Below are 24933 nucleotides of genomic sequence, written 5' to 3' on the forward strand. Positions count from 1 at the left end.
TTTTAAATTCATGCCTGTTTTGATGGCCCTTTTGTTTTAAAGGGTCACCATTGCCTAGTGTGCTGTAGGGATGAATGACTGAGCAGTTAACTCAATAGACTTGGATATTTAAGGTGCTTGGGAGGTGGGTGCAGGACAAGGCAATGTGACACTGATGCATTCCTTGAAATCTGGCATAGGGAGAACCTCCTTCATGGACAAATCCCATTGTCATTCCAAGAAACTTGGAATGTTTCTTTCCACTCTGTGGCTGACTCTGGTGGGCTGCAAGGCCTCATCAGCACCAAGAAGCCCAGGAACAGAGGCACTGGCTGCTGCAATTCTGGTGGGCACAGGGCTGACCTCAGGGTGTCTGGGACATGTGGGATGGGGATCCTGGCATTTGTAATTGTCTGACACCAGCAGTGTAGCAGAAATTGGGTGAATGATTACTAATGAGAAAGATTTATTTTCACCTGAGCTTCAGAAGGACATGAGAAGTTCAGCTCTGCTGTCATTAGTGACATGTTTGAAGAGACTGATTGTGCCTGCTCTGTCCAATACCTGAGTTATTGTTCTTTGAGTGACTTTGGCCTGATCTCATCAGATCCTTGGACATGCTGAGCTTTCTTCATTTCTATGACTCCAAGAGCACAGTGTGGGACTTGGATGCTCTACAAGGAGGTCCAACCAGCAATTTAGGGCTGATTGTATCTATAGCATGGTCAAAAGAAAGATGTGTTCAAAAGCCCAGGAGTAAAGCCAACATTGTAGTTCTTTTGCCCTAGGCAGGTGCACAAAGAAAGAAAAGTTTCTTGCTGAGTGTTTATTCCTCCAAGCAGGATTTTGCAGATGTGTAAACTGAATCCCTTCTTTCATCTGCTTAAAAGACCTATAAAAGAGCTGTCTGGTGTTTTACAGAATTGCAGTGTAATTCCAAGTCTGCTGCAGACATGCTGCATCCTCTCAGAATAGTTTTATCTGGTGGTTTAATGTTGGTTTTCACCCAGGTGTGATTTATTTATAGAATCAGAGTCACAGGATGGTTTGGGTGGAAGGATCTGTAAAGCTCATCCCATCCCACCCCTGCCATGACAGGGACACCTCCCACTGTCCCAGCTGCTCCCAGTCCTGTCCAGCCTGGCCTTGGGCACTGCCAGGGATCCAGGGGCAGCCACAGCTGCTCTGGGCACCCTGTGCCAGGGCTGCCCACCCTCACAGGAACAATTCCTGCCCAATATCCCATCCATCCCATCCCTCTGGCAGTGAGAGCCATTCCCTGTGTCCTGTCCCTCCATCCTTGTCCCCAGTCCCTCTCCAGCTCTCCTGGAGTCCCTTTAGGCTCTGGAAGGGGCTCTGAGCTCTCTCTGGAGCCTCCTCCAAGTGAACACCCCCAGTTCTCCCAGCTTGGCTCCAGAGCAGAGGAGCTCCAGCCCTCAGAGCATCTCCATGGCCTCCTCTGACACCTATTTGACACATATACAAGTTCATAATGACATGCACATACACATAGAGATGAATACCAACCAGACCTAAAGGCACAGAGCAAATCCAACCCCATCTCATCTGTAGCCTGCTGGAAATTGTTGAACTTTTATAGAAAATCAGTTACAGCTCTGCAATTTCATGCTTTATCATTTTGGTTACTTGTATGAGGGAAATTATAAACCTTGTAATTTCTCTCTTGCTATATAAAAAGCTTTAGATAACATCAAGATATGGAAGTAATACAAAGTAAGATGCCTTGATACATTAATGAACAAGATCTGAAATAGACACTGTTCACCTCAATGTCATGGAGAGGGAAGAATTCAGCTCTAAATGGGAGGATTAAAAAACCTGGGTGAGGGGAGAAAAAGTAGTATAAGGAAAAGACTTGGAAAAGAGGCTTGGAAATGTAAGGCAAAGCAAAATATGCTTCAAATACAAAAGACTTTGTTCCTGTCTTATTTTTAAAAATATAACAGTTGGTAGGTGGCTTGTGGCAGTGGGGTTCCTGCCTTCAGACACCTGCAGAACTCTGTGCCAGGGCTGAGTCTGACCCCAACCAGGGCATCTGTGTGTCCCTGTCCCCACTGCCACCACCACCAGGCTCCAGGGTGTCCTGCCCACCAGCCAAACCCCTCTTCTTGTATCCATCTCCTCCAAAAAGATAGGTTTATTTTCCAGCCCTCCTATTGGAGAGCTAAGCCTTGGATAGGAATGTTTCTAAGTGTGGAATATATGCCTGGAGCAGTCCTGTGCAGCCCTGTCCTTCTGCACCAGGGGCTTTGTGGTACTGCAGGGTGGGATGTGCCTTCCCTGTCTGTGCCTTCTGATTTGTCCCTTGCTTCTCAAAATGTGAGTCCAGTATTTGAAGAACAGGCTTTTAAAACTGGCATCTAACTCAGTTTTATCTGACTAAATTAAGTCATCAGATTAAAGCCATTGATTAAATAAGGACATATATTTGGTTCTTTAAACCATCCTTTATCAATCCTTTATCAATCTTTAAAGTATGGTGGTGTTTTGATGCCAGTTATTTATATGCAGGATAGTAAACCTCAGTGTTAGACTGGGGTCAGGGTTCCAAGGTCTCAGTGAGATGAGATAAACCTGGGCTTATTAGCCTGCCTTGGAGCAGGAAGCTTTGAGAAGAAATGATTCAATGACAAGAAGAAAACAGAGGCCAGCAGTCCCTGTTTTCCTGGTCCCCCTGGACTCAAAGCCAGGATGTTTACCTGGATGCCATTAGTGAGGCACTGGGCCAGATTCTGATATAGGAGGTTTTCTGATCATGGATTTTTCAACCTCTGCTTCTGCTAATGGGTCTGTGATTATCCCCCAGGGCATGTCCTGACCAATCCTTCCTGGGCTGAGCAGGACAGGTGCCAGGAGCTGGGCTGGAGGCACAGGCTGGGACTCACCATTGCCAGGGACTCACCAGTGCCAGGGACTCACCAGTGCCAGGGACTCACCAGGTTCAGGGACTCACCAGTGCCAGGGACTCACCAGTGCAGGGACTCACCAGTGCAGCGACTCACCATTGCCAGGGACTCACCAGTGCAAGGACTCACCAGTGCCAGGGACTCACCAGGTTCAGGGACTCACCATTGCCAGGGACTCACCAGTGCCAGGGACTCACCAGTGCAGGGACTCACCAGGTTCAGGGACTCACCATTGCCAGGGACTCACCAGTGCCAGGGACTCACCAGTGCCAGAGACTCACCATTGCCAGGGACTCACCAGTGTCAGGGACTCACCAGTGCAGGGACTCACCAGTGCCAGGGACTCACCAGTGCCAGAGACTCACCAGTGCCAGGGACTCACCATTGCCAGGGACTCACCAGTGCCAGGGACTCACCATTGCCAGGGACTCACCATTGCAGGGACTCACCATTGCAGGGACTCACCAGTGCAAGGACTCACCATTGCCAGTCCCCCTTGCTGGCAGCAGCAGCTGTGGGACACAGGAGGTGACAGTGTCACACCCTGCTGGGAGGACAGGCTGCCACCCAGGGGGAACCTGAGTGCAGGTCCAGACAAGAGGGGAAGTCTCAAGGGACAGGGAGGGTTTGGTTTGCTGTGGGGTGATGGCAGTGCCAGGCACCTCAGCCCCCTGAGCCTGCTTTGGCTTGGTTCTGTGTTCCACCAGCACTGATCCAGGTGCTCAATGAGTGGCCAAAGGCCAGTGGGCCCTGGCCTGTGCCAGCCACACTGGCAGCAGGAGCAGGGCAGGAATTGTCCCCTGAGCTGGCACTGCTGGGGCACCTCCAGCCCTGGACAATACAGACCCCAAGGGGCTGGAGCATGTCCAGAGCAGGTAACAGAGCTGGGAAGGGGCTGGAGCCCCAGGAGCAGCTGAGGGAGCTGGAAAGGGGCTGAGCCTGGAGCAAAGGAGGCTCAGGAGGGACCTTGTGGCTCTGCACAACTCCCTGCCAGGAGGGCACAGCCGGGGGGTCGAGCTCTGCTCCAGGGAACAGGGACAGGAGAGGAAATGGCCACAAGTTGTACCAAGGGAAGTTTAGGTTGGATATTGGAAAATTTCTGCACAGAAGGGTCAGTCCCTAGAACAGCTGCCCAGGGCAGTGGTGAAGTCACCATCCCTGGAAGTGTCCAAAAAGCAAATAAATGTAGCAGTTTGTGATGTGGTTTAATGAGCATGTCAGAGGTTAGACTTGATCATCTCAACAGTCTTTTCCAATGTTAATATCCTATGATTCTATGTTTTGCCTGGTTTATGTGCAAGACATTCTGTGCTTAAATTCAGTGTGTGTTTCTAGCACAAGGCCTGTAGATTAATTTCAACTGCAGTTTTTTTCAAAAGTAATGCTTAAACATTACCTGCCTACCTGTGGTAATTCATTAGCCCAAATTCTACCTTTGATTGGATAAGTTTCCCTTTTCAGTCACGTTTTAAAATTTGTTATTTAATCATAAAACAATTGACCCTGTTTGTATTTCTGGTTCTTCCTGACTGCTGTTCCCTCTGATGGGCTAAGCAAAGAGCTGCTTCTTCCCAGAACACCAAATGATTGGAATGGGCAGCATAAACTGTGTGTTAGCACATGTGGGAAGCTAGGATGAGGGAAAAGGAAAAATATTTTCAAATACCTGCAGCCTACAGGAAAGCTGGAGAGGGACTTTTTGCAGTGATAGGACAAAGTGGAATGGGTTTAACCTGAAGAAGGAGAGGATTGAATAGGATATTAGGAAGAAATTGTTCCCTATGTGGGTGGCACAGGGTGCCCAGAGAAGCTGTGGCTGCCCCTGGATCCCTGGAAGTGCCCAAGGCCAGGTTGGATGGAGCTTAGAGCAACTTGGGACAGTGGAATGTCTCCCTGCCCATGGTAGGGGCTGGAATGGAATGGGCTTTAAGGTGCCTTCCAACCTTCCAAAATCTTAGGGATGGTGGAAATGCAGGGGAACAGAGAAAAAAAAAAGTGAGAGTTTTTAATTAATTAGCTTTAGCCCTGTGGGTCTAAGCCAGTAGCAAAGCTGAGGGTGCAGCAGTGGGATATAGCAAATCCTCTTCCCCACTTCTCCTCTGCACCGGCGCGCTGGGAGCTGCACACGCAGCAAAGCCTATTCTGTGAAGGCTCCACTGCCAAAAATAAACCTCATTGGGATTCCTGAGATGGCTGCTGTCAAGGAAAGTCAAATTTGGAGCTTTAAGCATGCGAACAGTGTCATTTTAAAAAGTCTGTTCACCGAGGAGATAAACAGGGATTAGCCTCCCAAGCTGCTCGAACTCCGCTCGGTGCAGGGAGAGCAGCGCTGGGGGCAGCTGGGGCTGGGCTCTGCCCCCTTGGCCAAACCCCAGCTCTGCTGCTGGGGGAGCTGTTAGTCATGGAGATGGACCCTCCCCAGAGTGGCTCCTGGGCCATTTCCCCGAGGTTTTTGGGGGCAGAGTGAGGAGGAGAAGCTGTGTTGGGCTGGGATGAGCCTCCTGTGCCATGGCCATGCTGCTGACTGGAGCACCCTGAGAGCTGGGAACTACCTGGGGCCTGCTACAGCACATGGGCTGGAAAGGCAAAACCAAACCAGCCAACCCAGAAAATGTGTAATTTATCTTTTCCAGAACAAACTTACTCCTTACAATTCTGTCACCTGACAAACTCCCTCTCTTCATAGGTACTTTTGTCCTACTGACTGTGCAGGTTCCTCTCTATGGTAATTCCTTCCATCATGTTCTCCTCCAAGTTTGCTTTATGGGTGAAAACCACAAATTTTTGGTGTAGTTGTTGGATGAATTGTTGGAGCCTGAAAGAGCTCTCTGAAAATGCTTCAACAGAGATACTAAATCAGCAGCAGCCTTTTGCCACTGCAAAGGATTGCCAGGTACATCCTGAAAGCAGTTCCTTCCTCTTGTACAATTCCAACAACATCATTAAAAAAAAAGTCTTGTCCTTTGTACTTCCTCCCCCCTTCATACATGCACATATCTTGTAGTAAATTCATTTTTCAGTCCTGACTTTGTGCAAACACAATGTTGTGCTGCAAGCATTAAAAGGCAATTTAGTACTCAAAGGATTAAAAGCTCATGTTAAATTGAAGACTACACTTGGCATAAACATTAAAAATTGACAGAACACCCTACACATTAACTGCACCAGGGCTCCATAATTAGCATTTAAAAGTAAAACATCATTTCCTTACTGTTTCCTACTTACTCATTTATAATGCATTTATTATAATTCGGATGTGAATATGAGGCTTTCCACTATTGTCAGTTAGTAAATAAATAAAAAACCCTGCTCCTGTTGGAAATGGGGGCCTGCACACAAGGGCTGGGGGATGAATGGTTTGTTAATCCAAATCTCAAATGTGTGATGAATCAGCAGTGACTAACTAACCTCATTCCAGGTCTAATTCTCTTCCCGAGCATCCATGGAGAGAGCTCAGGCCCAGCTTCCACTGGCATCAGCACAGGGAGCACGGGATAAACTCTGCTTCTTGGGATTTGGATCTATTGTGTGGGGTCTAGTGCTGTGCAATGTGGGAAAATAGATATATGGTTCATCCTGTACTGTGGAAAATTCACTGCAGATTGAAATTTGGATGCAAAAGGAAAAGAATGAGAAAGCCAATCTCATTAGGGAAGCGGAAAAGAGGGACTATCAGACATTAAAGGGATAGCACTTTGTTGACTTGTGTTATTTTGGGATGAGGTGGTGTTTTGTTCATCCATACTAGTCCAGATCTTTTTTGGTCTTCGGGGTTTTTTGGAAGGTGAGGTGGCCAAGTACTGAGTTCCAGTGTACTTCCATGCTTGATTTAAATCATTCCCCATCTCTGGCTGCCCTGAGGCTTTCTTCTCATCCCATATCCCCTGAAACCACTTTCCTGTACTTCCAACAAATCTATCTGGCTTCAGCCAAACCTTCTCTTCCATAGCTCTAGACTCACTGGAAGAATTTCAATTAGGCTGCTTAACTCAGCCTGGGTCCCATTTGACCAAGATGCCGGTTTGCCAAAGCAAGTCTCCACCTGCAGCCTGGGTCAGTGGGCAGAGGTTCCTCCTCTCCAGCAGCAAGATCTCTGCTCTGCACTTCAGGGCATCACCCTCAGCTGTGTCAGCTTTCCCCTGGTGCTGCAGATCATGTCAAACCTTGCCCAAATCCTGGTGGGTTTGAGATGCCCCAAGTTCAAAGCCGTGAGGAGGGGGCCAGCCACACCATTGTGTGCAAACCCTCCACAGAAAGGTGGCAGCATGCAAATGATCCTGCAGGAGCCTCAGCATTGCCTCTGCACGCCTTGCTGACATGATGAATCCCTTTTTGTCCCTGCTCTGAAGCCTCACATCATCTCCACGTCCTCCGGGGTCGCTGCTGTGTGCAAGACAAGACCACGTTTTGTTCAGGCCCTGTGAAATGCAATTAGAAGCCCCTCCAGAGCCAGCAGGAGCTGAAGTTAAAAGGAGAGAGGGGGGAAGAAAGGGACCTCCCCGCTGGCCAGCAGTGTGCTGGCTTTGAAGTGCTGGGCCATCTTTTGTGTCCCCGCTCCCAGGGCTTTAATCAGGACCTTTGCCTTGGCGCTGGGGGGGAACAAACCCCACACAGTTGGTGGGGTTGTCCCTGTGTGTGCCAGGAAGGAAAGCCTTTGTCAGAAATTTCCACTGACCCAAGCACTTTGTTTCTTTGTCTCTCCCAGACGACGTTTGAACTAAAAAGAAGACCAAAACTCTTGTCTGTGCTAACAGTATTTTAATGGGGAGCCCCGGTGACTTCTCGGAGCCTCCCTGCCAGGCCCAAGGCGGAGACAAGGCCTTTGGTCTGAAGGCCTCTTAAAATAAAACCAGCTCAGGCAGCTTTTTATAACCTTCTCCTCTGTCTGTGTCCTGGGTGATACAAAGAAGCTCACACCATAATATTGCAACATGCTGCTAAGGAAAAATACTTAATTCTCATATTATGTAATGCTGTATAGACAGAACCTGGGATGGTGAATGTCTTATTTTTTGTTGTTTGCACAGCAGCAAGTTACAGATCAGCTAAAACTCCCAAAATAAATGGCCAGAACCCCAAGGATGAGGCACATTCTATAAATTTGACAGAGCTGGAAGCACTGAGTTGTGCAGTCCCAGTGATGACCGCACAGCCCGGGGCAGCTGCTGGAGCTGGGGGGACACAGGGCCAAGGAGGAATGATCTGTGCTCTGTTTTCTGTAGCACTTTACAGATGAACAAAATGCTCCACTGGAATGATGAGAATAATGCTAAAATTCAGGTTGCCAGTGTTTTACTCATGAAGAATCTGCTTGAGCTATTCTTTAAAGAGATTTTTATGTATCTGTTGCAGTCTCACTTTTCTATTGAAATATGTACACCTGGACTCATAACTATGACTTCTATTCCTCAGGAAGAGGCATAAAATAGTTCTCAGTGCTTTTTAAATGATATAAAATATTTCTAAAATAACTCTTCCTTCCCGGTTAAACATTATCTCCTTACACATTTTCCCATTCACTTTTTGATATGCTGCAGCTTTTTTCCTACCTTAAATCAGTCCCACTTTAGAAAAAGTAAACTCCTGAAAAAGAAGGGGGGAATTTTATAAGAACAAATAGATTAATAAGTAATGGCAAGGAAATCTGGCAGCCTTTCCTCAGGTGTGTGTGGAGTAGAACATCACTGTATTAGTAAAGCAGGTTGAAGTTTTATCACAGCTCTGGTGTATTTTATTAGATTCTCAAAGCACACCTCCTCAGTAATGCCTGGAATAATCCAGGCTGGATATAGATCAGTTGATTAACTGAACCTCAGCAACAATAGCTCAGCTTTGGTGTCATCTTTACTCTTTCACTTCCTCTTCATGATCTCCCCATCACTCATTTGGATTTGTTTATTTTGCATTTGTCCCTTCCTTTTTGTAGAGTTGAAGAGATTTTGAAGCAAAGGCCAAACCTTCAACCCTGCAGATCCTTCAGGTGTTCCATCCCACTGATGGAACATTACACTGGAACAGGAACAGCCCTGCCTGCTCCTGCTAGCACAGTAACAACAACACTGTGTTATGTGCAAGTGTAATTACACGGCTGACTCGTTAATTACTGAGAGAGAGACTCCCTAATTTACCTGTGACTCAGCTCTCCTGGCTTTCACCAGGTCACCTGTGTGTTTCTGGCTGGTTTTGCTGTCTCAGTACCTGAGCCTTGCACAGGCTCTGTCCCTAATCCAGCCAAATTTATACAATGGTGCTGAAGTCTGAGCCAGAGCAGCCCCATTAGCTTCAAAAAGACTTCTTTTTGTTAAAAGTTAAGCAGATATTTAAGTGCATTGCTAGCTTAGGGTCAAAGTGTTCAGCACCTTGTTGGATTGTGTCTTACCTACCTCCTCATTAAAGATACATCAGACCAGTTGCCTTGTCTTTATCAAGCAGAGAGGAACAGCCAATTGACTTTATGTGACAGCTAAAAGTGAAGGAGATCAAGGAAGCTTGAGAGACAAAGAAGTTAGGTTTTGTTAGAATCTTAAATGAAAGAGAAATAGCATTTGGTGAGCTAGTGAAAGTTGTTTCTTACTGAAAATTGTGTAGAAGGATTTTATTTTCCAAGGACTTTTGACCAGGACTTTTGGAGAGATTTGGATTTGTGGAGGTTGGACTAGGGGAGAATCAATCTGCTCATTTTGTTGTTGCCTTTTTTGTTGTGAGTGTAGTGGCCTTGCACAGAGCTTTGAGTGCAGACTCCTGCAATCCCAGGTAAAGATGCACAGAAGAACTGGCAGAAGTGTGAGGCTCTTGCATCATTCTTACAAGGGGGCTAGAAACAGCAAAGGGCTTGGTGGGCTTAATACTGAGTGCAACTAGGCAGCCAATTTACAAGAGATCAGCTCCAGAGATGACCAGGGAGGAATTTTCTCCTTCAGCTGCAGCATTAGCTTGATGGTTCTCACAATACAAATTATAAGGTCATTTGCATTCATATTCCTGCTGATGATTCTGTGAAGAAATAATTTGTTTTCAGCACAGCACTGTGCCTGTGCTTTCCCTCACACAGCAAGGCCAGCACCTGTGTGTGATGGACCCACTGGCTCCACACAGGAAGATGTGAGGTCCTGGATGGGTTCTGCTCTCACCAGAGGATCAAACAGTGGAGGCAACTGGGCAGCCTTCAGTTTTTGGCACTGTTTGCACTAGTCTTGATTGATGTTCCTCCTCTGGGGATTGGGAAGCAACCATATTGTCTGTCTGCTGGTGACTGTCCTGTCCCTTGGGCTGCAGGGACTCTCTCCTCCCCTCTGCCTGTGCTGTTCTCATGTCACAAGCTTTTCCAAGCAGTGCAGTGAGTCAGTGCAGGGGAGATGTGCCAACACACCAGCAGCCCCTGGACCCCCAGGATGATGGCCAAGGTGTGTTTCCCAAGAGGTGGAATAGAGATATCCCTCAGGTGATAATGGCCCCTGCTGCAGGGGCAGAGCTGGGCTCCCCCAAGGACAGCTGCATTTTGGGCTGACTTTAGGCAATTTTCTCTTACTTGATGCCCATATCAGCAGTCCTTGTTGTGAAGCAAGAATCTGTCCTTCCCTGAGCCAGAGGTTTGCCTGGGAGCTGCCCAGGTTCCTCCCATCACTCTTCCCCAGAGGAGGTGACTTTTTCTTCCTACACCTTCTATTCTACATCCCAAAGCTGAGATGCAACCAGAAAATCCTTTTTTTAATAAAAATCCCAGCAGAAATCTAACCTGTGCAGGTTACCCTTCTAAGGCCCATCAGAAGTAAATGGGTGGATCTGCCAGACCCAGATATCAAAGTGTTCTGCAAGGAAATATCCCTGGTGTTATTTTCAGGCTCAATGAACTCCAGCATATATTTGTGATTTTCCCTGTTAGGATGACATCAGGGTGGAAACAGGAGGCCAGGGACTTGGTGACAGCAGGCAGCTTTCCTTCCACTGCTCATTTACTGCCTTTCTGAGAGCCAGATCCTAAACACTCCAGTATTAACATGATTTCAGCTCTTAAGTAAAACTAAAGAAGTCTTTTCATCTTCCCATTGAGTGACGAGCTCCTTAAGTAGATCACAAGCTTTCTGCTGCTTTGTCTGAGTGAGGAGGAAAACTTTAATTGTTCCCATCTTCTAGTGCAGGTATTGATTAATTAAATGTATTAGCAAAGATCTTGGCCTACTTTTTTGCACCATCAAACAAGTACTTAATGACTATATTACTATGAAAATGGCATTGCTTTAAAGCATTGCATTGGAGGCCCTTTGTACTTTGCTTTCATTTCTTTTTTTTTTCTCTTATCCCATTATGAACAATAAAGTCTCTTCCTGTTAATATAACACAGAGGAAGGTAAGGGAGGTGGAGAGGAGCTCTCAGTTGGGGGATCCCATCTGGGCCAGGCTGGAGCTGTGGCATTGGGATGTCTCCAGGCAGGAGGATGTGCTGCCAGCTGGGGAGGCTCTCTGCAAGTGCAGGCAGGTCAGGGAGCAAATGTTAGATGGTGAATCTGTATAATTTACTCTAATTTAGCATTTGGTGGGTAGAAATATGAATATGAGTCACATGCTAAGAGGGAGAAGGCAGGTTTATGAGGAGCAGAACTAATAGGTCTGTGTGAGATAAAGAACACTGCCTCCCACCTCACTTAATCACTTTCTTCCTTTGGGTCCCACTTGTAGAATTTCACTTACTTGCACTTTTATACCCATCTGTAGGTCTGCCTCCTTCCACCTCACAGCCCTGTGCTCACCAATGTGTATCAGAGAATCCCAGAAGGGTTTGAGTTAAAGCCCATCCAGTGCCACTCCTACCATGGGGAGAGACACCTTTCACTGTCCCAGCTGCTCCCAGCCCTGTCCAGCCTGGCCTTGGGCACTGCCAGGGATCCAGGGACAGCCACAGCTTCTCTGGACATCCATTCAGCCCCTCACCACTTTCACAGGGAAGAATTTCTTCCTAATTTCCTATCTAAATCTACCCTCTTCAGTAGAGCCATCCCCCTTAGCATATCATTCATCCTGCACAAAGACTCTGTATTTTGCACACTTGCTGAATGGCAAACCCACATGAATCTGCCCCAATTCACACTCACTGTCAAGGCCCTATTATGCCCTCAAATGCATCTTCTCATATTCTATCCAGAAGTTCTTGGAAATCCTACCTTTTCCTGGCCTCCAAGTACAGCTGGAGCTGGTGTTGCTCAGCCTCTCCACAAAGTTTGCACCTTGCCAGGCTGTGAGGTTTGACTAAATGCTTTCATTTTACAGCACCTTGCATGTTCATACAAAGTTGTTGAGATCTGACACCAATTTGATGCTTTCAATCTTGATGCTTTTATCCCACCTGTCCTTGCCTGTACCTGCCAACATGTGCCAGCCAGGCCAGCGACCAAAACCAAGCAACTGCTTGCACTGACTGCAATGATAAAGCATTTCTTGCTGCAAAGAAAGTGTTATTGCAGAACACTTCATAAACTGTAAATTTGGAATTAAGGCTTAACATTTTATAGCACCAGCACTGGGAAGTCCCATGTCTGTAACTAAAATATGTGCCGTGGCGACAATAACACTTGGGTTTTATGCAATGCTGAAAGTTGAGATGCAGAGAAATGAAATGAGAGCCCAACTGCCTTCAACACCAGGCAAAAGCTGAAAATACACCCACAGCTGGCTGCTAGTCCACAGCTGCTGGGCCACACTCATACCTGAAATGAAATGCACACTAGCAACCTCTGTAGACAGGTAGGTTGAGGGCTCTGCTGCACAGGAGTGACTCGGGTCCCATATTGGGGTGGGAGGAGTGGAGAAGCACAGCTGAGTTGCTTAAAATAGCCAGAAAAGGACCCTTAGTCCTTTCTTGCCTTGTTCCCTTCACATTCACAAATGTTCATCTCTGTCTCTCTTTTTTTTTCCATCCTTCCTAGGGGCGATGACTGACAGATTAATATATGTCTAGCTACGTGTCTTAGAAATCAAAAGGAAGGTGCTGTCAGAATCGCTTGTCAGAAAATGAGATTAGGCACACTTGTCATTTGCTGAGGATTGCAGTCTTTCAGAGATAAGGTTGCATTTAATGAGTGTAAAAAGCCTCCTTGTGAAAAAGGGGGTGGTGCAGGAGAGAGAGAATGATTATTTTTCTGGTGTCAGCTGAGTGCTTTATCATATAACTTGATAGCGTGGCACCCTGGCAGGCACTGATAATGGCTGCTGGGGCTATTGCACCTCTTCAGCTGCTCTGCAGCTTCAAAAGTGATGACTTGTTACCTGCTTTTAAACTCCTCTTGGATGTCGAAACCCACTATCCTGGGGGAAAGAAGCAAAAGCATGTACAGTGTGTTTTAAAGAAAGACCTGTGAAAACACACAGCATAAAGGGAACGTGCTAAATGTATAGCCACTTTCCCCAGCAAACTAGAAAGAATACTCAGCGGGTTTCGGTGAAATATGGAACTTGTCTGACAAGTGAAGGATAACTAATGAGAAACAGAGCTGTATCCCACTGAAACCAATTGTGTTTTGTTATGGAAAATATTTATCAAGCTTTTTTTTTTTTTTTTTTTTTTTCATTTGTTGGTTCTCGTAACAGTGCCATAATAACTCCTCTTATGTGTGTGATTCGGTTTCTCTCATATGCATCTCACTTATTTAAATCTGCAGTGGGGTGGGTGTTTTTTGGGTATCCATTGGATATTATCATCTTGTACATGAATATTTTAGGTGAATGTTTCATTCATCAAAGTAATGGTCATACTTTTGCCAAGTGAATGTCTTTGCATGGTTTAGAAGCTGGATAAGGTACAGATTTATTGTTCATAATCTACTTTCTAAATATGAGCTGACAGTCAAAAATGGAATTTATCTGTTCAGCAGAAGAGCCCCTACATTAGCTATGTTTTTGCAACAGTATTTCTTGCCTTGGCATACCTCTTTGAAAATTATCCTTGGAAGAGGAGATTTCTGTTGTATATTCTTCTCATCAAATGAGATGTGATTTTCATTATTTTGCTTGAATGTTAGAAAATGAAAGAAATTACTTGATTGGTTTATGGTGCTGATTCAGCATTTTCTGGACTAAAAATGACCTGGACGACAGAATGGGATTACAGCACGAAATAATGGATGCTTTATTTGGTGATAAGAAAGTCTTTTCTTCTGACTGAGAAGAAGGGAATGAAAAATATTTCTCTTATTAGGTGATTCAGTACCCAGATATTGACAGACAAATTAATTTGAAATACTTCTTCAGTTGCAGAACGTGCTAGCAGGCAGAAATTAGGAGAGGATAATGGCCACAGCTTGAAAGTGGTGCATTTATGAAGTGCACAACAGAAGTGCTGGTGGATGGGGAAGAATTTATATTTTATCCTCTCTCTCAGTGATAGATTCTTGTGTTCCTGCTTAGACTGCAGGGTGGATAGCAGCTCAGAGCCCAGTGAGGTCTCCAGGAGCTACATCCAGCCAAGCCATGCTCGGTGGTGTCTTTAGTAACTCGAAATTCAAACCCCAGGAAGGGTTTTAGGGGAAGAGATAAAATGCAGGCATTTTCTGATGGAAAATCAGAATTCTCACTCTTCATGGTGGTTGAAGGGAAGATGGCTGTGGTGTTCACCCGAAGGATTTCACATTGTTTGGAGAAGCCTGGGGGAGAAATGGTTTCTCATACATAGGAGAGTTAGGATTTGTCTTTGGTACAGTGACTGGGTTCAGAAAATTATCCACCCTCCCCAGGTGTGCAAATCTGGGCTACATCTTGTCCTCAGAAGCAGTGGAGACCACTTAGTATTTTATAGGGCCAAGCTGTAAGGATAGGGAAGAGAGAGCAGCCCTATTGTTCCCTGAGCCCCAGTTTTTATCTTTGTTTCCATTTGAAACCCTAATCATAAAACTGCCTGCAGAGTGGTTGCCTTGCTGTTCCTCTAAATGAGAATTCCAGCTTTTATGCTAATTCAGTTTCAGGTTTCTTTGAACCTGCAGTTTATGGGCCTCTGCTTAAAACTGCAATCTGTTCTGCATAAAAGAAGGGATTACAAAGGGGTTTAGTTTTGCAAATGCTGCAGAAAAATAAAAATAATAAAAAAGTTGCACTGTCATTAATATGTTCCTGCAGAAGTTTTCTGCTTTGTCAAATGAAAAGCGTTACTTACACGGAGATTTACCCAGGGATGTTCTACATCCAGAGCTCTGTTCCCCTCAGAAAGGGGCACTTGCTGATGGTGTCCCCCTGTCCCCAGTGCCCTGTCCCTGCTGGAGGGGAGGCTGAGGGAGCATCGCTGACATGCACTGCCAGGAGCACCTGGTGCTTGCCCTGGGGCCAGGCAGAACCCACCCTCACCACCAGCTCCTTTTCCTGGCATCCCTCAGGACCTTTTTTCAGCCACACCAGCAGTGATTTTCCTGTTGTTAAGATCACCCTGGAGAACAGGTCCTTTTCCTGCACCTCTCAAAGTGCTGGAGTTTAAGTACCTTCTGCTTGGGACATTATGTCGTGGCTTGCTGTTCACAGCCTTAAAAGCCTGCTGATAGCTCCATAAATTCTTTTCTTGAGGAAAGGATTCTGCATCTCTTACCCAGTAATAGGCAAATCCTTGTATGTTTTCAAATCATTGTGGAGAGCTTTATAAGGCACCGTAATCACGCTCCAAAGTCAGATACCATGGTGTCTTCTGGGAAGGTTAGCAACTTAATGGAAACATAAATGTTTCCAGGCTTTGACAGAATACCAAAGAATTAGAATATCCACTTTTCATGTTGCCAGGAAAAAAGCTGCAGAACCTTCCAGGTGAGGTGAGGTTTGCCATAAATAATTTAATCCAATATAATCTGCTGTAATTTCAATATTCGTTTGCTTCTTGTGCCAAAGATGGATAATTCTTCTTTCGAATTACTCTATGACTTGGAAATGAATGTCTGCTTCCCTGCCTGCTGTCTGGGCAGCTTTAGGTCATTTTAATAAAATACTTGGATCTGAAAACCTCTTCCAGAGAGTGAAAGATCTTGAAATTACTTTTGATCCAAGTTCAATGCACTTCATTTGGCTGTTGTTGTGGCAGAAACAAATGTCGATGCTGACAGAGACCACAGACAGATGAAAAAAATTCTGGCAAGGTCCCACATAGATAAGAGACAGAAGGTTTCAAAAACCTATCCAGGCATAACCTAAAGCACAGGAAAGTATTGCTGTCAGGAGAGGGGGAAGCTTGATCCAAAGGCATTCAAATCAGTGTGGGGAGGAGGGGTCCCTTTGATTTAATTTGGCTTTGAGTGAATTTCTGAACTCCAAATTCTCATTCTGAATTGCACAAAGCATTTTGTCCATGGGTAATTTTGCAGCAGGAAAACAGAGGTCCTCAATTTATCTCTAAGGCACGAATAATGAACATAATGCGGCCCAGAGCCCTGCCAATAAACCCTCACAGCCCCAGGGAGATGAGCAGGTAAATGCATTTCTGATTCTGTGTGTGCTGAGATTTCAGGTGTGGCATGTGGTTAACATTGGAAAAATCCAGTACAGACAAGCTTGTCATTTAATCCAGGCTAAGTGTATCAAATTAAAGTCTTGTGAGGAACCTAGGCTTTAATTAGATCCATTCTTACCATGTCAGGATGTGGAAAGTCTTGACCAAGGTGCTCATAGAACTGCCACACCTTGGTACTCTGCATTTAATTCCTCATCCAGGTACAGCCTCCCCATCAGTCCATGGAGTCCCAAGTGCTATGACTGTACAGAGAGCACTCTGCCAGCTTTACACCTTTATCAATTTGCTTTTGGTGGGGGCTGGATTCTGCACTCAAGGAACATCCACGGCCAATGGGCTGCAATGGCTTTTAGCCACTGCTCTTGATTCCAGAGACCAGACCTGAAGCCATTTCTGCTGGGTTTCTAAACCACCTCTCTGATAGCACAGGGTTATTTCCAGTATATATTTATTAGATGCAAATATATATTTATTAGATGGAAAAAGATGTGAAAGTTTAATAGCCAAAATCTATGTTCAGCTATGGTGTGGAAATGTGGGAATAACTGACTCCTCTGGACAGTCCTGGAGAATTCATTTCCATTGCCATACCAAGATCTGAGGCTGGCCATAATTCTTTAATTTTCCAGTAGAGACCACTTGTCCCAGTTTCACCAAAGCACTCCCAGCCTGGATCAGCCATGGCACAAAAGCACTGTGGTGTTTGTGGCCATGGTCTGACCCTGTTTCTGTGCTGGGTGTCTTCATCTCCTGTGTAGCATTATTGCTCTTTGTACATCTTCCCTCCTCACTGTCCTAGCAGAAACACCACAGTCAGTGGGACTGCACCTCAGATAAGAATCTTAGAGAAGCCACTGAAGGGGAAAACAGAAATGGATTCTTAAATGGATCATATGGTGATGGAATGAGGAACGAAGGGGAAATGCTTGCATGTATTTCTGCATGGGTAATTGGTAGGCATTCTTTCTTAATTATGGCACTTGTGCTTGTGTGGACAGTCAGATCATGATTCCCATTTCCCTCACATGCTGTGGGATTTGCCCTGGGCAGGGCCACCAGAGCCACTGCAGCCACTGCAGCCCATCACTGCTGGGGGAGAGCTCAGAGGCAGCTCGGTGCCCTGGGGCCCAGAGAAGGGCCAGGACACACCTGCATCTTTCCAAGCTGCCATTGGATTTTGGGCACATAACTGTGATCCCAGCTCAGGTAAGGCCAAGCAGGTGCACACAGCTCTTGCTCTGCATTTGATTTCTGGCTGGCATTGATAGTTCCCATCTTTTCCTTAGGAGAATCACCTCCTTCAGGCTGAGCTCTGCCACAGGAGTTGGGGTGAATAGGACTTGTCAGCCCTCTTTCTCAGGATTTAGCTCAAATTCGAGTGGAACACATGGGAGTTTAATTCCATTAGCACTCTTAGCCCAGTATGGGTTTGAAACCCATTTCCAGGTTTGAAATCTTGAAAACACTCCCTGGGCACGGTCTTGCAAGGCTGTAAATCCCCTCTTAGCACCTATCCCTTTCCCAGGAAACATCTCACCGTATGGAGCTACTGTGCCAATGTGCATAACTGCCTCTCATCTTCCCGGGAAACATCATTTGGCTCCGAGTGCTGCGCTTCAGTGAATAATCATTTATATCATCACGTATCTGTGCATTTATTTTCCGCGGTGGCCATTACTAATGGTGTGCTGCGCTTAAGGAAAACCTACAGCGAGTGGGAAATCCACTGCCCGTTGACAATAATGTTCAGTGCTGGAAGTAGTCAGGCAAATCTCTGCTCCGAGAGAAAGCACAGCTCAGCGAGGGGTCCCTGACAGGCCACCCTGCCTGCAGCTGGGGACGTTAGTTTTTCCCACTAAAAAAAAAAAAAAAAAAAAATCCGTTAAACCCAAAAAATTTCCTAAATACAATACGATGTTTTCGATCGTGTTTTCCTCCCGCGGAGCTCTGAAGAGTGATGCTCGTGGAGCTTTCGCGAGTGATGCTCGTGTGCGCGACGCCATCCCGGGGCAGCGGGGACTGTCCGGCTCCGCGGGTCCGTCGCAGCGCACGGAGCAGCCGCTGGCGGAGGCTCCCCGCAGCTCCGGGCCGGGCTGGGGAGCGGAGCGCGGTGCCGCGGAGCCCCGGGCGGCTCGGGGGACCCCGGCGGAGCGCGGGGCGGGGCCGGCGGAGGGCGGAGCCGGCGGGCGGCGGCGGCGGCTCCGGGAGCGGCGCGCAGTGCGGAGCGGAGCGAGCCGGGCGGCGAGAGGGGTCCGGCCGGCGCTGCAGCCGGGCCGCCCCGCGGGGATTACAGGCTTGCGAGGCTGGGGGAGCCGGGGCCGGGCCGCTGCCTCTCCCCCATGGAATTCACCTGAGCGCGGCCGCCACGGGAGGGACGGCGCCCGGCGGGAGCTCGCTTTGGCTCGGGAGAGGACGGGCATGACTTTTTAACCAAAACAAAAAACAATCAGCCCCTCAAACACCCCGGCAAACAGCGGAGGAGAGGCCGAAAAGCCGCCCGAAGGAAGGAAGGGACGCGCCGCCGCCGGCGCTGGAGGCGCGGAGGGAGGGAGGAGGCGCCGCGGCCGCACCGCCCCGCACCGCCCCGCACCCGGAGGTGCCGCCGCTGCCCCGGCCGCCGCCGCACATGGTTTTCTTTGTCCTGCTGCCGCTCCTGTAGCGCCCGCTCCGCGCCCGCTGCGCTCTCCGCACGCCGCGCTCCGTTCGCTGCTCCCGGGAACCATCTTGCGAGAGCGGGGAAGGGGTCGGCGGCCCGGGAAGGATGCTCGCCCGGCGCCCCGCGGACCCGGCTCCCCGCGGAGGATTAGTTTGGGTTTGGCCGCGGGACGCTGAGAGCCGCGCTGGATCGGAGTTGCCGCGCACGCCATGAGCCGCGGGCCGGCCGCCCCGCGGAGCCCCCGGACTACAGGTAACGGCGGGGCGGGGGGCGGCACGGCCCCGGCGGGACACGGCGGGAGGGAGCGGCCGCGGGCCCGGCAGCCCGCACGGGCCGGGGCGCAGGGGCCGCGCTGGCTCCGCGGGCAGGTGCGGGGCCAGTGCAAGTGGCCGGGCCGTGCCAGCGGTGAGTCAGGCTGCGCTGTCTGGACAGGAAATATTTTAGTCATACATCCCCTCGAACGGCAGCGCATTCCTTGGTGAGGGAAAAATACTCTTTGGGTCGTTTTTTTTTTTCTGTGTGGTTTGTTGGATTATTTTTTTCTTTAAGCCCAGGGATTGCTGAGTTGTTTCATTTCGCGGTGAAAAGGATTAAGCTGCGCTTGGTAACAAGGGGATTTGTAAGGAAAAACAGCCAAAGTGCGAGGAAGGGAGCTGTGTGTCACCAGCTCCGGCTCTGTGCTGGAGAAACCGAGGGCAGAGCACCCCGGATAACCCGGTGCTGTCCCCAGATGTCACGGTGCCAGCACGGTGCTCATCAGCTGCTCCAGTCAGAGCTGGGAAGATCGGGATAAAGGGCAGCGGAGAGAGAGCTGCGCTGGGCTGGAGAAGGGCAGGGAGAGCCGAGCTGGAACATCCAGGCTCGGCCACATCGCAGCCGCCGTGCGCATAAAGGCACTTTGTTGTCTGCGCCGATTGCTGTCAGCGCGGAGCGGGGCTTAACTCGGCACTGCGCGGACACTCAATTTCATCCTTCTGGGGTAGTGCTGAGTTGTTGCGGGTTTTTGAATCAGTTGGGCTTTTTGTTCCTTTGGTGGTGTTTAGTGATGTGACTGCCTAGCTGTGGAAAAATAATAGTTGCGTGGAAATTGATACACTGTGTGTCTGCTGGCGGAGATGGTGTTCGCCTCTATCACCGGTACATAACCCTAATTGCTATTTTGTATTTAAAACTCAAATTTTGAGTAAGGAAACAGTCAGGACAAGTTCGTCTCACCGTTCCAGCCAGGGTTTGGGTTTGGGTTCTTTTCGTGGTAAAGCCGGCAGTGTGGTTATTTCAAGTTGTTCTTCCATTCGGTTGTGTGTGGTCAGTAACGCAAAATGAGCTTTCCTCTTGGACGAGCTTTGTGTTTGTAAAATAATTCATTTTTTAGACGTATGTTACACGGAAAATCATCTGCCAGGTTGCTCTGGAGCAATCTCGGGCAGGCTGCGTTCTGTTCGAGGTGTGCCACTTCCAGGTGTCACGGCACTGTTTGTGACTGGGGTATGCGATAGCACGGGAAAAGATTGCACCCGAAAAACCATGGCTTAAAAAACAATCTCTTGGTTTATGCTTGGCATCAGAGCAAACTTCTTAAAAAGATGTTTTCCTTTTGTAATGCTTGCAAAAATCAAGCGAATAGGAAACATGGAGCTTCCCTGTGCTGTTTTGTTTTGAAACAGTAAAATAAAGTAATGGCTGAGAGTGTAAGAAGTTTGTTGGGTTTTTAATATTGGATTTTCTTTCTAAAAAGAAGGGCTAGTTCAGAGAGGTTTTGACTTCGGAGTAAAGCTCTAGTTGAGAAGACAACAGCTGAAATTTACTGGGAAAGATTATTTTTAAGCAGGCTGATTGGCAAGGGTAGGAAAGCACTGAGTCTCTTGTTGAACTAATACTGCTTTTTAAAGCACATGGCCTTCTTGATCTCTTCAATTCGTGCATTATTCACATATTTTCATTAATTTAGAGAAAGTCATCACTGAATAATAAATCCATCATTGGGTAATAAATCCAGTGTTTACAAGGTATTTAATTGAGACGAAATGCACCAGCTCGGCTTTCAAATAAGCCAGCAGTAATCTAGTAAATTTTATCTAGAAGTCTGAAAAAGAATAAAGCTGTTTTAATAATTAATCATAGAAGTCTTGTCTGTGACTAACTTGAGGGCAAACAAATTTTTTCAGTGTATTCCTATCCTGTGATGCACAGTCTGAGCTGTGTCTACTCCTTTATCGGGAGTCTCACATCCAAGTTTTTAGTGCAGTTGAGATATTGAACGTCTATGATGATTGTCTGGTGATTTTTATCTGCTTTTGAATTGAGAAATTCCTTCCCCTTAACAAAACCCTCCCCACAGCTCTCTTTCCAAGCAGTATTTTCAATTATTTTTCCTGAATCCATCAAGAAAACAATTTCTACGGAAAATTTAAAATCTTTCTTAAGTGTTGCATTTTAACCCTGTTTGCAGTGTTCTGTTCCTGAGCACATTTTCCCTGTATTTTCCAAGAGTTTCTCCGTGGGGCTGGGTTTGGAATTGAACAGCTCTGTGATTTTTGTGGGTGCAGAGGTGGGAGAAGTTTGAGCTGTAGCTGCCTGTGTGTGTTTTGTGTGTGCAGAAACTGAGGGTTTGCTGCTTTTGGGCTCAAGGTGTTTGCAAAATGAACATTTTCAGTGTTCCTTCCCTGCCTGGTTTTGTGTCTTTGGAATTTCTGAAAGAGGGAGATCAATGGTTTTGTGTGAAACTGAAATAATGCTTTTTATATGGGTATAGAGCTGAGCTGGCACCCTGGCATATAAATAGCAGGAATAGACAAGCTACTAACACAATATTGAGGGGAAAAACCTCCAAGGATAAAGGTGGCTTGATGAAAAAGAAGAGGTTTATTAGTTTACACAGTGAGGTGTCGAGAATCAGTTATTCTGAGGAAGGCAAAGCTGACATGGAAATACACACTGATCTTAAATACTCACACACTCTTTATTTTTCAAAGAGTTTGCAACAGCAGTTTATGAAATTACTAATCTAAGTTATCAACGTTGCTTTGAAGGTGGTAAAAATCGAATGTTCACACAGCAGGGATCCCAAAAATACTTTAAAAATTAATTAAGAAATCTGCAGTTCTGGAAATTCCTGAGACTGGGCTGTCTGGTTCGAAATCATGACTCTTCTCCATCACAAAATCAATGTCGGAATGTATTGGATAATGGCAGTACAAAGATACAGTGTCTGTGCAGCTAATGTTGAAGAAAAATCCCATTTCTTTATGAAATAGAATCTTTCCAAAGCAATATCTGCACTGCAGGGCGGTGAAGCACAGCCAAACAGCACCACCTGATGGACACGGCCCCCGGAGCCGCCGCTTCCAGCGCCCCTGGTTTTGTCTCCTGATTTGTTTCCTTAAAATATACACACCTCTGCCTGTGCATAAATACACTGCCGTGCCTTCGGAATCCATCACTGCTACAAAATGTAACTTCTTTTTTTTTTTTTTTCTTTTTTTATTGGTCTTTCAGGCATCTGATGCCAGCTCTGAGAAACTGTTCAACGCTGTCACAAATAAAGGTAAGGCTGCAATCCACATCCCAAACAGATTTATTTTCCTTTTTTCCCCACACGTTTCTTTTCATGGCAATTTCAATGGGAGATGAAATGTAACTTGTCTTGCAGAAATGTCGCAATCAGCTTGTTAGTGCTTTTTATGTTTCTCTGGGTATCAGACGTGTTCTGTATGCTCGGTAATTGCTTTGCTTAATATAAAATATAGGCTTTAAATAATGCATTGCCTGCCAGGTCAGAATTAATTTAAATAACAATATTAGGGAATAGTTTATTTTACAAATGGCTTTAATTTAAGCTCATTTAAATAACTGTAAGAGTTTTCAAAATGTTTTAACTTGATTGTTACTCATCAGCTCCATGATAGACGTGGAATTATGAATAGCCAATTTGCACTGCTGACAGTAATAACCAGCCAACGTTTAGTATTCACAGGATAATAGTCATAAACCATGGCTTACTGTGCTGTGTGCTTTCTGTAGAGTTAATAAATGATAGAGAGGGCCACATTTAAATATTCAGTATCCCATTAATTTCTTCCAAACAGCAATCCAAAGACAGAGCAGCTAATGATGTAACAGCACATGAAGGGAAAGCTCTCCCTAAATCAGCGCCCGGGAGCTGCTCCTGTGTGCAGAGCTGGGCCTGGAGCTCCCTGGCTAGAGAGGCTTGGGGATCCTTGGGGTGCAGTTCTCATTTTTGGCCTGGTGGGTGTTTTTGCAAGGAGGGTGGAGGGAGCAGCTCCAGGCATGAGTTGCACAAACAAGTAGAATTCAAAGCCTTGAAAAGGCATCTGGTTTTTAGCCCAGTGTCCTGCTTTTCTCTGGCAGCACATGGGAGGTGCCTGGAGAAGGGTGAGCTTCCAGCTGTAAAGCCTGAGTTCTATCTGATGGGGTTTGGAGCTCTCAGTTTGCCTTAGAAGAGGCAGATTTGACTTGTTTGAAATTCAGATGTGTTTTGTTGGCCAGGTGTGGATTTGCTCAGTATTTCCCTGTGTGCTGCTCCCCAGGTTTGGTTTGTTACTCCAGTGAGTCATTCCAGTGTTTCTCTGTGCCTTTTAATTCCACCAAGCTGTGGTAGTTTAACTGGGGACAGAATGTGACCCCGTTACCTTTGGGATTCCCATGCTGATCCAGTGCTGCTTCTGAAGGCTTCTGCTGCATATTGAATTATACCTGGATTTAATAGCATTATGGATCCATAGTCCTGTTTTTCATGTATTAGCATCCTCTGAAAGTACAGTCTGGATTATTTCTGTGGTCTAACCAGGTTATCTCACTTGGCACGCTGATTTATCCTTTGTGATTAATGGCATTTACAGGTTCCCCAGGCCGCTCCAGAGTCTGAGAATAGGTGGCACAGCCATTAGAAGGGAAGAGCTGCTTGTCTGGAGTGACCCCAGGCCCCCAAACTACATGTGACTGCATCTTTATTTTGCTAATTTGCTGTAAAAAGCTTTGGCGTTTGAGCAGCCCTTTCTTGGGGCTGGGCCAGGGCAGGAGAAGCCGAGGTGAATCCACATTCCTGTAACCAGGGCGAGGGGCTCCTCTCCTCCCAGGAGGTGACTGATGAAGAGTAGGCCCCTCTTCCTCTTCCTCTGGTTTTCTTTTTTGACTCAAACACATTTCCCACATTCTTATTGCTGTTTACTTACCGAGCTTGATTCGTGGCATCCCTTTGGATGTGAATACCCATGCTTGACAGGGAGCCTTTTCTTCTGAGGTACTTTTCTTTGGTGATTTAGTTCCCTTGAAAGGATTAGGGTTTCTTTGTGTAGCCTAAAATCAACATGGGCTTTTCGAAGCTTTGCTTGGGAAACCGTACACAAATAAGCTTTTTAGTTGATGGTAGATTATTCCTTTGCCCCTTATTTCCATCAAAATGGCATCTTTCTTTTCTCCTCCTGAGTTTCCCCTTAAAGCCATATGCTAATTCCTGTTGGTAACATGAATGACAAGGGAGGAATCAATGCAAATCCAGGTGCGGCCAAACCAGGCTGGCTGGTATTTTCTTTTTTTTTTTTTCTTTACCCTCTTTTTTTCTTTTTTTCCACTGGGAGAAAGAGATTAAGCGGAAAGAGAAGGGGAAAAGCATAGGGGACAGTTTTGTCAAAGGGATTAGCATTCAGACTACAAAATATGGGGAGAAGAAGCTGAGCAAAGCTCCCCTGTTTGGAGCTAATGTCAGTAATTGCTGGCAGGCAGGTGCTGGGCTCTCTGCCTGGGCTGGGGGCTGCTCCTGCTCTCAGTGGCCCTGGGGAGCTCCCAGTGCCCAGGGGCTGTCAGTTTGATAAATTCCCAGTTCAAGTTCCCTCTCTGCAGCTCAGGCTGTTCCAAGCCAGCTCTTCCCCACTGTGCTGTCC

General features: G+C 46.8%; 1 protein-coding gene across 8 annotated transcripts in view; it reads left to right on the top strand.

Moving 5' to 3' along the window:
- The window catches only part of AUTS2 (activator of transcription and developmental regulator AUTS2), a 751974-nt gene that overhangs the window by 661520 nt on the left and 65521 nt on the right, over window positions 1-24933 (top strand). For all 8 annotated transcript variants that reach the window (XM_079324898.1, XM_079324897.1, XM_079324900.1 and 5 more), the window contains one exon: window positions 22529-22577. In XM_079324898.1, coding sequence (XP_079181024.1) covers window positions 22529-22577 — 49 coding nt within the window. The remainder of the gene's footprint in view (window positions 1-22528; window positions 22578-24933) is intronic.

Source organism: Erithacus rubecula, assembly GCF_903797595.1.
Source record: "Erithacus rubecula genome assembly, chromosome: 22".
Taxonomy (NCBI): Eukaryota; Metazoa; Chordata; class Aves; order Passeriformes; family Muscicapidae; genus Erithacus; species Erithacus rubecula.